Genomic DNA, 17,620 nt, shown 5'->3' on the forward strand with positions numbered 1-17,620 from the left:
TTTAGGTGTGTCTTGACACTTAATCAAGGCACGAAGTACAATGCATGTTCTTCCGCATTTGATTTTGTTTATATTTTGCCCTTCAAATGGAAATAATGAAACATTCACTCTTGCTCTTCAGTCCTAAAAAATTAGCTAATGGGCTAAAAAAAATGAACCAGTACATAACCTATATTACACTATTAAGGTTTTGTATGTGGCTAAAATAGTGTGTTTGTGATTGGTACTTATATATAATAACAAAGTTATAGTACAGTACATAAATATAGACTGAGTTATGTGAAGAAGTAATTGAATGGAGAATTGTTAGTCCTATGTATTTCAGCAATGGGGGCTGCAATCAGGGTGTCACAATGTTATTCAGGAAGGCAACAGGACCCTGAATTAAGATCTAGGGAAAACCTGCCACTGCTGTCAGGGAAGCAGTCAGCATGTATAGGAACTAGGTTTCTTTTTGCAGGAGTGATGGAAGTGCAGGACATTGCTGAAGATAAAAAGCTTATCGTGAGATCAGTCCGGATTGTAATCCACGATCATCTGCTGTTCTGGAACTTCACAAAGCGGTTGAAGATCAAAAGGACACACACCTCTGTTCGGCAACGATTTTCCACCTAAGCCACGGAAGGCCCCCCTGCCAGCCTTTCAGCACAGATCACACCCAATCAGCCTCGCATCTGCTCTGAAGTTAAGACGAGCTGTCAGCAGCCGCCCGGAAATGGACAATCCCAGCAAAGACATCAGCCTCTTTAAAGAAGGTATGAGAGGACTTGGCTGTGGTGGAACACGTTCACAGACCACGGGAGCGCAACACATGGAGAAGCCCCACACAAACAGCATGGTGGCCCCTGTCCCAAATACAACAAAAACAACTTTTGCTATGCAACTACTACCCTTGTGGGAGCATCAAGTTACTGCAATGTAACCAAGGCACAGTAGTGTAAAGATATACACCGATCAGCCATAACATTATGACCAGCTGCCTAATATTGTGTAGGTCCCCCTTTTGCCGCCAAAACAGCCCTGACCCGTCGAGGCATGGACTTCCCTAGACCTCTGAAGGTGTGCTGTGGTATCTGGCACCAAGACGTTAGCAGCAGATCCTTTAAGTCCTGTAAGTTGCGAGGTGGGGCCTCCATGGATCGGACTTGTTTGTCCAGCACATCCCACAGATGCTCGATTGGATTGAGATCTGGGGAATTGGGAGGCCAAGTCAACACCTTGAACTCGTGATTCATCAGACCAGGCCACCTTCCTCCATTGCTCCGTGGTCCAGTTCTGATGCTCACGTGCCCATTGTAGGCGCTTTCGGCAGTGGACAGGGGTCAGCATGGGCACCCTGACTGGTCTGTGGCTACGCAGCCCCATACGCAACAAACTGCGACGCACTGTGTGTTCTGACACCTTTCTATCAGAACCAGCATTCACTTTTTCAGCAATTTTAGTTACAGTAGCTCGTCTGTTGGATCGCTCCCCACGTGCATCAATGAGACTTGGCCGCCCATGACCCTGTCTCCAGTTCAGCGCTTTTCCTTCCTTGGACTACTTTTGATAGGTACTGAGCACTACAGATGCTCTGACCTAGTCGTCTAGCCATCACATTGTGGCCCTTGACAAAGTTGCTCAGATCCTTATGCTTGCCCATTTTTCCTGCTTCTAACACATCATCTTTGAGGACAAAATGTTCACTTGCTGCCTAATATATCCCACCCACTGACAGGTGCCATGATAACGAGATTATCAGTGTTATTCACTTCACCTGTCAATGGTCATAATGTTATGGCTGATCGGTGTATGTAGCCCATATGATATGATAAATATTGTCAGTGACATTTTAAGTGCCTTTATCTTGATGATTTAGCACTGTATTATGCTGATCACCAAGAAATCACTGCATTTTCCAGCTTCATCACATTAAATAAGACTACATTCCTGGAGAGAAAATGTCCCTCTATGATTTCAGCACTAATCCCAGTGAAAAGTAGTTATGCAAAACTGCACAAAGCGTATTATAGCAGGGGGTTCTGCTTTTCCAGATCATTCTCAATATTTTGCCATCAATTTCAAAGACCTAGCCTTATTGAAGCTATAGTGCTTAAAACATCACTATAATCATTAAGCATGCATCAATCTTAATGAGACAATAGTTCTATGAAACCAGATTAAATGGGTGCAACCTGAAATTTGCCAGATTTTGAAAGCTATATGCAAAACCCCAATATTCACGGGCAAGATTCTCTTGGCTTTGTTTTTCTGATTAAAACAAAAAAGTTGCAAACCAGACAACTGCCACCTGTTTTAAGACGCATACCTTTTGATGGTGTTCTCCTCCAGTTAGTCTCCGTTTGATGACTTCTCCACATTGAGGTCTTGACAGTCTTCTATTATTAATCTGTGTCACATGGTTTACAGCCATTGTGCAGCCATCCATCCAGTCCAATAACCCGTTTTCCTCTGGTATCATCATGTCTGAGTTCTGACATTAATAGTTTCCTGCTGAATCCGCTTCAACACATTACCTCCTCCACGCACGTAAGCCACGGAGACCATCAACTCTCATGGCTTTATTGTGCAAAAGAAAATTAAAAATAATACCATCCTCATCGCACTGTTAGAGTTTATACTACTACTAAGTGTCACCGAAATAAATAAATTGCTTTGCCTCAAAAGAGTCAGTGAGGCGTTTACACCACTGAATCATTCATCATGTACACTTCACTCATTCCAGTCATTAAATATGAATAAATAGTATACACTACAGTTCGTTTCTCCATCATTGAAACTTTAAAATCATTTACATTGATGTGGTTGGTGTCAAAATTTAAAAATGCAAACGTTGTGAAACAATACAGCACGTCCATGGATCTCAAGTTGATAAATTATCCCACCTAGTTTGTCTGTTTTGAGGAAAATGTTTCTTTAGTTTACGGTCCCGAAAAACAGACATTTTATCTGATTGTAAACGGGACTTACTTTATTCCTTAATGAGAAGGGGTTTTATAGTTACAGGACCTCCCATAGTGAGTTGTGGTCTCAAACCAAAGCCACAAATCTCTTCAGATGAAAATAATTTCTCCACTATCTTTGCATCCCTCACCTAGATTAGATAAATCATCTATAAAATGTAACCACTTACAGTTTAAGAATGTAGATCTTAACATTTCACACACTTTACTGCAGCCTTTAAGTCTATAGTTTATATTATCATGCGATTTTCCAATACATACCTTTAAATAAGTATAATGCAAATCTAAAAAAAAATTGAGACCCAAATGTTTTAGATTTTTTGTGGAACAGAAAAATGACTTTTATTCTCATAATCAATCTCTTAACATTTGATACAAATCATATTCTTTTTTTAATAAAGAAAATCCCAATCAGAACAGTACTCGTCTGTTTCAACCGTTTAACCTTTAGTCAAAATCCGACCATACCATTAAAAATTGTTGTCCCTCACATGAAAAATCTTATTCTAACAATCCAGCAAAATATTTTGACATTTCATTTTTACTTTAAATTACAAAATTCCTAATTTTTAACCCAATAGGTTAAACCAAGTTTTCTTTGAAAAACTGTGCAACAAAACATCCCTTTTTTTGAGAATGCAAATAAAGAGCAATCTACTTTTTCCAATTAAGGTAAGAATAAAAGGCAATTGCATGCCAGGCAATGAATGAATGAAATGTTAGGAACGTTCTTTGTGATATACTTGAATTTACACTTGCTTGCACAGTACAGCTATAGTACCTATAGTATAATACAAAAATGACTGAGGATCTAGATGCAACTCTGTGTTAAGGGCACACAGATTTACAAGTGCAAAACAAAAGCAGAACAAATTGACATACTGGAGTTTGGCACAACTTATAGAAAAAACAAAACACAAACACAAAAAGCCTTGCATTGAAGATTGAATGAATGACCATTTGTCGACATTTACTGTGCCTCACAAGTGAATACAAAAACCCTTTTAAATAATAATCTAAAACACTAATACAGATTATATATAAAAAAAAAAGCTTAAGAATTACCCTGCAAAATTGCACCAGGATGACGTTTTTAAATAGATACATTTAAAGTGACACAAAACATGCTAAACTCTAAACTCAGAACTCACTACCAACTGCTACACGCTACTAGGCGCAAAACCTAGTTATTAGTTTATTACTTATTATACATTAAGATCAGATATATTATGAAGTTTAAATATTAGATCCATAAGGGAAAACATCTGACAGACGAAAGATTTATAAAACACAGTGGTCCGTCCTGTACAGGAGTGCACTGAATAGTTTTAATTTACTCCAGAAGTGAGCCCAGCCACATGATCACCCTGCTGTCAAACATTCAGTGAAATTCCAAGGCACTTCCATATGGCCAGTAAACTTTATTCACATGCAACAACTTCACCCATATCAGGAGGGTTGTTTCATCGGGGAACAGGGAGCGAGGGTGGGGGGGCAGAAACTAAGGAACAAAACACATTCAAGTAAACATTAAACAACAACACTCAGAAAACTTGTATTTTATGTAAACGAGTGTGTCTTAAATGCAGCATCACTAATATCAAATGTTCTTAGGGAAAAAAAAAATATATATATATATAAATATATATTTGTCAGTGCTGTACCAAACTTATTTCCACAGAGAAGTGTAACGTTTAAACTCTTTTACAGGTTATACCAGTTCTAGACGCAAGATGCAGACAGAAGTGAATTATTTGCGATTTAAATATATGGTTCAGTGTATTGTACCCCTTCATTTATGTATTTGTGTAGATTTCAGGTTTCAATGCGGTCACACACAGATGTACGGATGATGCTCAAGCTTCAGTGTTCGCTTCAGACATCTAGAGAGCGCCAGCTGGAATCCACAGGACTTTATTTTGTTCTTGATCAACAATAGTCATGATCTGAGTGCAAATGTAAGCCAAGCTGCCTCCCTGGACAATACCTGCAATTGAAACAGATAAAGTTTTGGTAAGATTTTACTAAACGGCACGTATGTTCATAAGGCACAGTATGTTCATAAAATTGATATAAAAGAATCTGAACCTGTAAAGAATTTGCTATATTCCTGTTCCGTTTTCTGTGCAACCTCAAACTGCTCCTTGGAATGTTTTTGAGAGACCTTATCCCGCAGAAATACTGGATCCTTCTGTTCCCTTTAGGGGGGGGAAAAAAAGAGGTTTAAAACATTTCCCAAAGAAAGCATACACCCACAAATACAATTCACTCATTTTTGTCGTTTAACAACTACGAAAAAAAAGCTTACACTCAAGAATATAAAAATCAAATCTAATGAATTACAAATATTGATTGGGGGGGGGTGGGGGATACTGGATACTTGATCCGATAATGAAAAGTTAGTTGAAAGTAAACAAAAATACCCACTGCACACAATTGCATAACCATACAGAGCAGAGTGTGTGGGATGCTGTACAGCTGCTAGAGTCGCAGCTGTGGGCTGATTAGTGAGTTGCCTGAATCCACTGGAAAAAGAAATGGCTAATCCTACCCAGCACCGGCTCTGCAGCATGACTCGTTAACTTTGTCCGATTGTTTATTTATTCCAATTGTCAAAGCTGCCCGAGACGGACGAGCTAGAAAACACGACAAGCACTTCAACAGCCGGGACAGACTGTGCCGCCGTCTAGAATAACGCAGCGCTCAGCCACCCACTGGAGGGAGCAGTCAGATTAAAAGGCCTGAAAGTCATTTGGACAGCTGGCACTCAGCTGATGATGAACCAGGCTTAGTGTCAATCAGACATATTCCACAAACAAATCAGTCACATCAATATGTATAGCTTTAGCTAAAGGAGTGGGTTTCAATTAGTGACAGTAATCTTCTGGCCACCCCAGATGAAACCACCAACGCGCGCTCGGCTCTGTCTCTACCTGCAGTTAATTGCAATTATCCCGTAATGGCCGAAACAGGAGGGAGTGTGTTCATTGCAATTTAAGTTTTTATAGTTACTGTTTTAAGCTGCCAATATGAAGACTAGAAAAGAGGCGTAGAGGCGTTCTATTCCAGGCCTCCAGAAATAACTGCCAGTAAAGCATATTTGTGTAATTACAGAAGTCGTTTTAAACAAATGTGTATGTAGAAAGGCATGGCTACTTACTTTATCTGCTTTGCATTTTTGTACCGAATGAAAATGACGATTGGGTAAATGTGAACGCTGTGAAGCCTTTCAATGGCGTGAGGTGCAATGTCAAGCAAACAGTGACAATCCTATGAGAAAACAAAATGATAGCACAATTCTAGTTGGTTTCCATGAGCAATGAATGAAAAAAATTACAGAAAAATGTCATTACAATGCATTTTATGACTTTGTTAGCAGCGACACAGACTGATATATCCAAAATAGAACATTCACTAATTATGACTTGTTAGGTCAGACTAGTAGACTTTGAACAACACCTAGAATAAAACCCCAAATAATACAGATTTTAAAATTATCATTTCAGTACTTCTTCCTTTTTTAGTGTCTGCAAAAGAGTTAAAGATATTTCAGACTTAAAACTGCTTTGAAAACAAATCTAGAATATTCATGTCTCCATAACATGTAGTGTTAATGTTATAATCATGACAGCTACTGTAAAACCACATACAAAATATTCCTCTACCTTATCTGTTATTTCCTTTATAGAAGCAACAGTTGTCACGTCAAAATGTCCACTTCTCCTTTTGTAGTCAATGAACAGGCAATCCTTAACTCCCCGTTCTATCGCTTGTTGAGATGCTTTCATCACTTCTAAATTGATAAGGACAAAAGAAAAGATGTTATTTGATAACCTCCTTCTTTAAAATTATTTATGCAAGGCAGATCTTTCCCAGAAGAAATCCCTCCTGTATTTTAATGCAATTCTGACATTCAGTTTCAAATTAAACCACTGTAACAATTTTTGATTAACAAGTGATGTTGATAAAAGTTTTATATAATGCAGATCACGTTTCATTGTTTTAAGACCTAAAACACGAAGAGTAGGAAACAAGAAAACTTAAAGCATTAATATACACACATATATATAAACAGAGAAAAACAAACTTACCAAGTAGACATCTGCGAAATTTCCCTGGAGATTCTTTGACCAACATGTCTTTCACGGCGTCCACTAACGGTCCCAAGACGAGCACCGGTCTCGGAGAAGTACACTCCACTTTCTGTACCCTCTGATAGGCCAGGCTCACGCAATCTGCTAAGAAACAGGGACGTTTTAAATGCCGTTGATGCATTGTGGTTAGATGACATACTTCCACCCAAAAAGGAAACTGAAGCGTAAAAATAATCACTGTTTAAATCTTCAATAAAGAGATGAGCGCTAATGGGGTCTGTTAAATATGGATTTACAAGGCACCAAGGAATCGTGGCATTTTAGCTCATTATAAGGCATTCGCCATTATGTTATTTTAATAGAATGCCGAGGATTTTCTACAACACTTCCCTGCGTGTTGAATAGTTGTCTTGTACTCTTGGGTCTTATTTGTGAAAGCAATGTACGCAAGCTTTGTTAAGTGAAGAGCAGCATTACCAATTCAATTAGGAACACTCACCCTCCAAGAATGGGATTGAATCTGTACTTATGGCATCAAGGGCTAATAAATCCTTCCCATCTTTAGAGCCACTGCGCTTGTGTTTGTGTTTTCTGCGGAAAAAGGATCTCCGAGCGGCTGCTGACAACGTCTTGCTGGAGCCATTTTCATCTTTCATTTCTGACATGCTGTGCCTGCGGTAGAATTCCTGGTCCATCCTAAAACAAAACAGCAATGAGTCACAATGGTACAGTAACGATCAAGAGTTTGAGGACTTTAGACAACAGCTTGACAGGAAAATTGAATCGGTTACGTAGATACACAAAACATTTTGTACGGACTTCTTCCACCATAAAATAACAGTAAAACACCACAGAGTATAATGTGACAACTATATTAGATTTTATTCATTCATTTTGAAATAATCACTTGAAAAAGATAACTTACATGTATTTACTTGGAACTTGCCCTCTTTCAAGTTTTTGAGCATTTTCGTCGAGTTGCCAGGCCATCCAGTAACCAAAATTGCCCTTTGGTAGCGTTTCATCCACGTACAGAATGTCATCTTTCTTAAAACTCAAGTCCTGCTCCATCTCTGCAACTCGGTCATAAAGTGCTCTACAAATTAAAAAGGCATCAAGTTAATAAAGTGTTTCTCGTGTATTCTTAGGGAGGGTGTGCATTGCATCAGTAAGATCTGAACACACAATGACTGCATCATATTTACTGCAAATATCATTACCTGGAAAAACAAAGTGAATATTTTGATCTATGAAGAAAATTGATTAAAAATGCTTAATTAGAGCTGGCAATGTACTGTATATATTATGTTCAAACAAGAACAAGGAAGAGTATCATTACAAGTGAAGTTTATTAATTGCAGGATTGAGACTAGGTTCAAAGGTGTTTTTTTTTTTTATTTTTTTATTTATATATATATATATATACACACACACACACACACACACATACACACACACACAAATTTAGGAATTATAATGATATGTGATGTAGAAGCCATGATTCTTTATGAAATTAAGACATTGATAGACCATGCCCAGTACCTGATATAGAATCCATCCCCAGGAGTATCTTTGATCCTGTCGAACTCATCTATTCGGTACTGGACTTTCAGCGTGACTGTTTCTGAAGGTTTCAACATTTCAAGGTACGCCTCCTCTGCAGTTTTATTTTTCATGTGGATTGAACTATACTGTTGAATTAAAAAAAGCTAATTACAGTATGAAGCAAATGCATCGATTTATGCTTCCCATAATTATTTGAAATGCAACTCATTCAGTGCATCTAGGATTCTGTTTTGCCCATTTTTAACCTAAAACAATCTTACTGAGGAAGATGGAGGTAAATGCACATATCAGCAATGAAACCCATCACAGCCGTGCCAGGCAATTCCGTTACACAACCCACCTGCTCTTCCAATATATTTTCTTTCCATTTATAATTAGCATGGGGTCCCATGCGAACATTTAACCTAACTAATTTATATCTATCTATCTATATAACTCAGACACAGGGGTCCTCACAGCAGCACATCTGAATTGAGGTTTAGATCATGCAGGATTTTATTTTATTATTTCTTTTGAAATACTACCATACTGATCATGAAACAGAACTATATCTAAGATGAGCACTATTCAGACTCCAGCAGGAACAGTAGAGATATCAATTTTGACTACCTTTTAAAGCATAAAGACTTTTCATTAAACTGTTCTGGACCATTTCCAGACGTACATTAAGTGCAATTAAATTAAAACCAAATGCATATATACAGTACTTTAGATAAATGGACTCGTACGTGTCAGATTACAAAATTACAGTTTGCGATGGTTGCCCTGAGGACTCCACTGCAATGCAACACTGCAGAGTATAACTGACAGGTAAATGGCCAAATGAGACAAAGCCAAGGCAGGAATTATATTACGCGTTTCCTGTATATGGAACAAATGGCTCCAATAAAAAAATGAAAATAAATCAATGATGAAAAATGATGGCTGTTAAAAGGCAGAAAAAAGCTCTGGATGAAAACAAGTACCTCTGATGAAAAGTGTCTTTTTTTTTTTTTTTGTATTACCTCTAGAATCACGTCTCCAGGCATCAGCCCCTCGGCACCCTTTGCAGGGCTGTCATCCTCCAGTTTCTCTACAAAGATGCCGTGCACATTTCCCCCACAGATCTGGATTCCCAGCTCCACCTGACCTTTTTTGATCGTGACAGTTCTTGGATCTGGAATCTTCTTTGAAGCGTCCGCAGACATTCTGTACAACCAGTCCAAAAACAATAGAACTTGGAATGAACAACCGTGAACTAAACATTATACATCGGAAATTACTTATTACACAGCTGGCATTAACAAAGTAATTAGGCAATGCATTTAAAAAACAGATCTACAAATGTATAAGTATATGACTGCATACAATGCTTTAGTAAAAGCTCACTTCATTAAAGCCGAGAAAGTCCACCTGGTGCCAAAAACATGTCAAGTCTCAGCCTTAAATTTCCCAAGACGCCTTTAATTGACAAGATAACTGTAGTCCAGAGTGCTGTCAATCACAAAGCACATTAAATTGTCTTGTAGAGTAAAATGGATCACAAAGAGTTGCTAATTGAATAGCACTGAGTTATTGCATTTATATTGGAAAAGGATGCCCTAGCCTGCATATGTATATTAAAATAAAAATGAATGTGTGACCTGATGGAATTGCGAGGGCTGGTCGTTGGGGTGGTTTGTTTCGATGGAGGGGTCATCGTTCCTTCATCCTGTTCACTCAGCGTGTCAATGGTGGAATGATTGTCAGGTGTCGTGGCCCCGCTGCCTCGAGGGGTTGAATGATTGCTGATTGGCTCCAGACGAGAACTAGCAACGAACCACAAAAACACTTAGGATTTAACAAAATGAAAGATACTCACTGTGTACAAAGTCACACTCTCTCTGGCCTTTCTACTTTCTAACAGCTTTGAGTCACTGATGTATATTTATGGCAACTTTCATCCACCACTGCCCATGGAACCACAAAATGTCACTGAAGTAATGTTGAGTCACTGGGGAAGGCCAGTTCCTTAGCCATGAAACCAACACTTCGAGTTCGATAATGTACTACTTTTCACTCTGTCCACCTACTACTTTTAACAAGGGAGACACTGACAGACCCCAGGGGGACTTGAAAAGGACGGCGATCAGTAGACAAATGAAACTAGGCAGTAGAGCAAAAACAATGTTGAGAGTTCACTTTTGTGGAAGTAAACAAAACAAAAAAAAAAAAAAAAGTTTCTATCATAATATAATGTAGTATGTATTAAATAAATATGGGGTGAAACAATCTTACACAATTACTAAATAAAATAAAAAATATATATATATAGTCTCACCTTGATCGTGAATGGTTGCCCAGCTGATACATGTGAGGGTTGTACTGGGCCAAGATAGTGATGGTATCACACTGCTGTCCAATAATCAATCGTGCTTGTTGTTCTGTAGCATTTCTTAGGTTAATTCCATTATACTGGAAAAATAAGAAGACAATAAGAAGAGGTTATATATAGTAAAGACCTCAAACGTTCACCAATAATGAATGGCAAAATACATAGTTAAAAGAAAGCATACCTCCAGCAGCTGGTCTCCATATTCCAGACCTGCCTGGTGTGCGATGCTTCCTCCAGTCACCTTGGACACAAAAATCCCACCGTTCTCCCCACTGACAATGGAGATACCAAGAGGTTCTGCTCCTTTGTGCACAATCACATTGCGTGGTTCTTCTAAGTAAGGCCTTGAAGGAGAAACATACATAGATTGTAGTTAAATAAATATTAGTATGTCGACAGACTTACAGAGGGACAGAATATCTCCATGTCAATTATTTTGCAAAAATATCCACATGTTGCACTGATAGGAATATGATTCACACATCCAGTTACAACATAGAATGGCATAGCTTAAAAGGGGGCAGAAAGTCCAGAGTTTATATTAATTCGTAAAAGTTATTCACTTTTACAGCTGTTGGGAGGATTCATGGGGGATCCATTCCACACTGCCAAGCTGCACCATGCAATCATTCAAAGGATAGCAAACAGAGCATGCAAATGTAAGCAACTACAGGACAAATAAAATAAAAGTATTTTATATTCTTAGCTGACTAAACTCTAAAGTCGAATGCATATAATATCTGCTCACAAAATGAAAACACAAGCTTACTAAAACAAATTCTACATGTAAACGCAGGGACAAACATAACTTATTTGGAATATCTGGATAAGAATGGGGACATGTGAAACTCAAAAGGGCATGTCCCAAGTTTCTCCCTAAAATAACTTATTTGAATGAAGTTCTAGGAAGCAGAACTGGTTTAAAATGTAGAATCATCACAAAAACATGAACACAAGTCTATTTTACTTACTGCTTCTGGGCCTTATTAATATTTCATTTTTTCTTGGAGCTAGCTTTGATCTAATCAGCATTAGTTTGGGTCTTCAGGGATAAGTACACGGCCATGGAGTTGTTTTTTTGGGGGTAATTTTTATTTTTTCTTCTTTAGTTGAAAAATGAGTCAAACTATTACTGGTTTCATCTTTATTGTACAGAAAAAAATAAGATTCCACACAAAAATCAGTACACCGATACTGGTTAAACAGACGTTGAACACACTTTTACACTTCACCGAGTCGTTCTTGCTGGTCTCGAATAAACCAGAATTTCACTTTCTGGGACATGCCCTTAACATGACTTGCAAAGAACAAACCTCAAGCTTCTTAGGGATGAGAACCTAGGCCTAGGAGCCACAGGGATTCTCAGAAAGGATCTGTTACGGAACAGATATCTGAAAGATTCAGAAGGATGAAGAAAAAGGGAAAATAGGAAATGAAATCATATAGAAGTTTCAAGAATCAAAGTTGTTTAAGATCCAGAGGGGAAATAAGATGAGAAAAATATAGCCAGAAACCATCAAGTTTTAACTTAAAGAAATAAAGTCCAGTAACCAAAATGTTCTATTATATTTTGAAAGAAAAATCTCTCTCTCACTGGATGTATGGTACAGATGTTTTTTTAATTGCATAAATATGTTTTTATCCCAGAAGGATTTAAAAGTTTATTATAAAGTAAATAAAACATGTAAGTCTTATTTTTTGCTAGTGTTGCGTGTGAAGTTGTAGGGTTTTTAAAGTCACACATTTATAACCTAAATGTGATGCACATTGACATACATAATGAATGAACGAAGAGGAACAAGGATTAAATACAGCATGTTCTCCAAGTTCCTTCACTGGTGTCGAAGTGTGGAGAAACACGGCAAGGCAACCGCTGAAAAATAGGTTAAGAATAACCCTGAGGCCGAGTTTGATGCATACCTGTCCTTCCTGCGCTCTCCCATTGGAACAGGACTAATGGATATTCTTGGCAGGGTGGAAATGGAGCTCTGTGATTGGCTGCTGGCAAAGGAGGAAGTCTCCAGGTTGAGGGGAGACTGAGGAGGAGTGATCAGACTGGGACTGCTGCACTCAGAGTGCGACAGGGATCCTGCCAACCAACGAGGGACGCATTTACAACAAACAATACATACATGTATATAAAATGAAGCTTCATTTCCTCATGACTAATATCAGGTAGCAGTAAATAGGCAAGACCCCTTTCAAGACAGCATGAAACGGTAGTAATAAACATGACCTGGTTATGTTGTGAGGTAAACAAAAAATGTTACCTGGAATTACCTGGTAATTCCGGTTCCATTCAGTATTTCCTAGTATTTCCTGTGCTTAACATGTTAAAGGAGCAGGTGCAGTTTCAGAATATATTATAACCTTGCTTGGTGGGTTAACATTTTAAAAGAGGAAAAAAAAATAAAAAATAAAAGCACCTCTGTCAGATCCAAGCATGGAGCGCGGGTACCGAGGAGTCGACGGTATTTTAATCCGCTCTGTCCTGTACTGTAAATTACTAGATGAACCTGTTCAAGAGGAAAGAAAAGAAAACACTAAGTTCGGATTCATAGAAATATTACTGTAAGGCTAATTTAAAAACACTGAAAGAAAAAGAGAAGCATATCCTATCAATGTTAAAATCAAATCTTCAGAAACACCACGCATTTCCAATGACAGGATAACCCACACACAAAGGTGAATATTTTAAAAGGCAAACAAAAAGCGCCAGTGATACAGTTTCGGATTTTACATATACTACTTCGATTTAAAAGTAAAGATACCATTAACAAATAGCCGAGATATTTATGAGCCAGAACTCAAAATGATCTTAACACTGCAAGAAGGACACTGAGATGGTGATACTCACCCAATCGAGCACTTGAGGGCAGGGAATTAGTCCCGTGTGGCGTCCGACTTCGAGAGGACTCGGAGAAGTCACTGGAGCGTTTGTGGCTAAGGTCCAAGCTGAGGCGACCTTGATGTTGGGGACTAAATTTCAGGACAAAGAAGGAAACTTGTGTCACGTATTTATTAGACCTTCAGAGCCTTACCATTTGTTTTTCCATTCCTGTGCTTCTACAGAAAAATATAGACTCGTTTCTAGAGCTAGAGCTCTCAATTATTGAATTGATTTAGTTATTTAATCAATTAATCATAGATCATTTTAAGGTTGTTTTGTTTGCTTTTTGTATTGTAATAAATGATTTGTATTCAAGATGCACTACTTATAGCACACAGAAGTATTAAAGTAATTCAGTTAACCAGTTAGTCAGACAAATTAATAACTGGGTGAATAGATGGAACAAAAGCCGGGAGACACTGCTAGGAATGGACCTGGAGACCCCAGCTCTACCTACACAGGAGATTAACACCCAAAATAATACGCAGAACAGATGACGGTATCTGGAAAGCGAAAAAATCCCTGAACAGGTCACCCATAAAGATAATCCATATATGCAGCCTTAGCCTGTTCCCGAGTACCTGGGATGCGAATGTTGATGGCAGATTTGGCTGGCAACTGAAGGGCAGTTATTAGTATGAACTCGGTGACTCCAAGCCGTGTAAATTGGATTTCTCATGACAGCAGTTACCGCTGGGCACGGCGCCAACCCTCTGTGTGCAGAGTCTGCATAAAAATAAGAAAAGACAAGATTTATCACCCTGGTCACTCATAATACCTCCAATTCAATAATAGCAATTCTTATATGTCTCTCTTAGAAAGAAGTCCACTTTGCTTATCTCTGCCTCAAAATAGAATATGGAGACACGTGAAAAGCATCTGAAATTCATTTCGCATTTAAAAATAATTAAAATTTGAAATAAAGACGGATAACTATGTGAATGCAGAGCAAATCAAGTCTCTTCTTCAGTTCATAGATATTGAACAAATATGCAGAATAATACAGTATAAAAGATGGGGCCGGCTGGGACACATTCAGTACTTGGTCTTATGACAACCACTCACAGTCCCATCTAGAACATTTACTCCATCAATCTCCTGTGGCTTTACACTGGAATTTCCTGCTCAGTGGCATAGAGACTTACTGTTCCCCTCTAGCTTTTCAAACATTGTACACTATATCTGAGTGCATAAATAAATTAGATTTCACAGGACTTGCCAGAGTAACTTTTAGCATCGTATTCAAAAAATAGATTTGATACTTGTGCATTAATGTTTGTCGCAAGTTAGAGCAACAGACGAAGACACAATGGGGAAGCGATCACGGCAAGTGTGTAAAATTAAATCATATAAAAATAGCCTTGATTTTAATGAAACTATGCATGAATAACCAAGCTTGGAATGGAAAAAAAAAAAACACAAAAGGTTTATCATTTTTTAATGTTCACTTTCAGCAAGACTGAAACTGTAACCGTTTTTGGTTGAAAAGAAGAGGCACAATTACAGCCGAGGGGTTACTTCACACCACAGTCCCAGGTGCCACCATGAGATAAGTCATTTTTCTCCCCTAAAAAAAAAAAAAAATCTACCAGGCTATAGCATGTAATATTTAGCAGAAGGTAACTCTCTGGAGCTGTAGAAATGGGTCAGGCGTTCACAGCTGAGACTTGTTCCTGTCTCTTCATTAGATGAGGGGGAAGCCTTTTGAAAAGTGATTTTTAATGAGTTTTTCCAAAATGAGACAATACCCATGATAATGAAAATCTTACTTCAAAGCAAAATATTCAATTATAATACAATTATAATTAAGTATAAAATATTCATTTAATGCTTAATGCTGCAGCAAGTCTGGGGGCAACAAAAATGTAACCCAAAAACATGGTAAGAGGGAATCCGCAATCAAAATCGTTGTTAATCAGACACTGCCATGAATACAGAATACTTTGGCTATAATGTAGGATAGTTCAGAGGGTACTGCACTGCAGAGCTTTTATCTAATTCCCTACTGACCTGCATATGACCATCAGTCTTACTTAGTTAGACATGACAAAAAGTAATTTATGATATGAATACTCCGTATGCTTTTAAATATGCAGGTATCAAAATATAATGTGTGTATATACAGTGGGGGGGGAAAAGTATTTGATCCCCTGCTGATTTTGTACGTTTGCCCACTGACAAAGAAATGATCAGTCTATAATTTTAATGGTAGGTGTATTTTAACAATGAGAGACAGAATAACAACACAAAAATCCAGAAAAATGTATTTCAAAAAAGTTATAAATTCATTTGCATGTTAGTGAGGGAAATAAGTATTTGATCCCCTATCAAATCAGCAAGATTTCTGGCTCCCAGGTGTCTTTTAATACAGGTAACGAGCTGAGATTAGGAGCACTCTCTTAAAGGGAGTGCTCCTAACCTCAGCTCGTTACCTGTATAAAAGACACCTGTCCACAGAAGCAATCAATCAGATTCCAAACTCTCCACCATGGCCAAGACCAAAGAGCTGTCCAAGGTTGTCAGGGACAAGATTGTAGACCTACACAAGGCTGGAATGGGCTACAAGACCATCGCCAAGCAGCTTGGTGAGAAGGTGACAACAGTTATTACGATTATTTGCAAATGGAAGAAACACAAAATAACCGTCAGTCTCCCTCGGTCTGGGGCTCCATGCAAGATCTCACCTCGTGGAGTTTCTATGATCATGAGAACGGTGAGGAATCAGCCCAGAAATACAGGGGAGGATCTTGTTAATGATCTCAAGGCAGCTGGGACCATAGTCACCAAGAAAACAATTGATAACACACTACGCCGTGAAGGACTGAAATCCTGCAGCGCCCACAAGGTCCCCCTGCTCAAGAAAGCACATGTACAGGCCTGTCTGAAGTTTGCCAATGAACATCTGAATGATTCAGAGGAGAACTGGGTGAAAGTGTTGTGGTCAGATGAGACCAAAATCGAGCTCTTTGGCATCAACTCGCCGTGTTTGGAGGAGGAGGAATGACCTCAAGAACACCATCCCCACCGTCAAACATGGAGGTGGAAACATTATGCTTTGGGGGTGTTTTTCTGCTAAGGGGACAGGACAACTGCACCGCATCAAAGGGACGATGGACGGGGCCATGTACCGTCAAATCTTGGGTGAGAACCTCCTTCTCTTAGCCAGGGCATTGAAAATGGGTCGTGGATGGGTATTCCAGCATGACAATGACCCAAAACACACAGCCAAGGCAACAAAGGAGTGGCTCAGGAAGAAGCACATTAAGGTCCTGGAGTGGCCTAGCCTAGCCTAGGATCAAATACTTATTTCACTCATTAACATGAAAATCAATGTATAACTTTTTTGAAATGCGTTTTTCTGGATCTCTTTGCTGTTATTCTGTCTCTCACTGTTAAAATACACCTACCATTAAAATTATAGACTGATCATTTCTTTGTCAGTGGGCAAACGTACAAAATCAGCAGGGGATCAAATACTTTTTTCCCCCACTGTATACACACACATACACACCAATCAGCCATAACATTATGACCATTGACAGGTGAAGTGAATAACACTGATAATCTCAGTATCATGGCACCTGTCAGTGGGTGGGATATATTAGGCAGCAAGTGAATCATGGGCGGCCAAGGCTCATTGATGCACGTGGGGAGCGAAGGCTGGCTGGCGATCCAACAGACGAGCTACTGTAGCTCAAATTGCTGAAAAAGTTAATGCTGGTTCTGATAGAAAGGTGTCAGAACACACAGCGCA

At 38.7% G+C, this 17,620-nt stretch overlaps 1 protein-coding gene across 8 annotated transcripts in view; it reads right to left on the reverse strand.

Moving 5' to 3' along the window:
- Positions 1-3,279: 3,279 nt before the first annotated feature.
- The window catches only part of dlg5a (discs, large homolog 5a (Drosophila)), a 51,796-nt gene continuing 37,455 nt past the window's right edge, over positions 3,280-17,620 (reverse strand). For 4 of the 8 annotated variants that reach the window (XM_066693939.1, XM_066693935.1, XM_066693938.1 and 1 more), the window contains 17 exons: positions 14,448-14,592; positions 13,834-13,955; positions 13,403-13,492; positions 12,897-13,065; positions 12,290-12,367; positions 11,158-11,320; positions 10,923-11,056; positions 10,246-10,410; positions 9,628-9,811; positions 8,600-8,748; positions 7,983-8,153; positions 7,557-7,753; positions 7,055-7,201; positions 6,629-6,756; positions 6,124-6,233; positions 5,052-5,161; positions 3,280-4,950 (listed from right to left, as the gene is read on the reverse strand). In XM_066693939.1, coding sequence (XP_066550036.1) covers positions 4,847-4,950; positions 5,052-5,161; positions 6,124-6,233; positions 6,629-6,756; positions 7,055-7,201; positions 7,557-7,753; positions 7,983-8,153; positions 8,600-8,748; positions 9,628-9,811; positions 10,246-10,410; positions 10,923-11,056; positions 11,158-11,320; positions 12,290-12,367; positions 12,897-13,065; positions 13,403-13,492; positions 13,834-13,955; positions 14,448-14,592 — 2,366 coding nt within the window. In that variant the 3' untranslated portion in view covers positions 3,280-4,846. The remainder of the gene's footprint in view (positions 4,951-5,051; positions 5,162-6,123; positions 6,234-6,628; positions 6,757-7,054; positions 7,202-7,556; positions 7,754-7,982; positions 8,154-8,599; positions 8,749-9,627; positions 9,812-10,245; positions 10,411-10,922; positions 11,057-11,157; positions 11,321-12,289; positions 12,368-12,896; positions 13,066-13,402; positions 13,493-13,833; positions 13,956-14,447; positions 14,593-17,620) is intronic. The other 4 variants (XM_066693940.1, XM_066693937.1, XM_066693934.1 and 1 more) reach the window with 3 other exon arrangements.

The sequence above is a fragment of the Amia ocellicauda genome, chromosome 20, assembly GCF_036373705.1.
Source record: "Amia ocellicauda isolate fAmiCal2 chromosome 20, fAmiCal2.hap1, whole genome shotgun sequence".
NCBI lineage: Eukaryota > Metazoa > Chordata > Actinopteri > Amiiformes > Amiidae > Amia > Amia ocellicauda.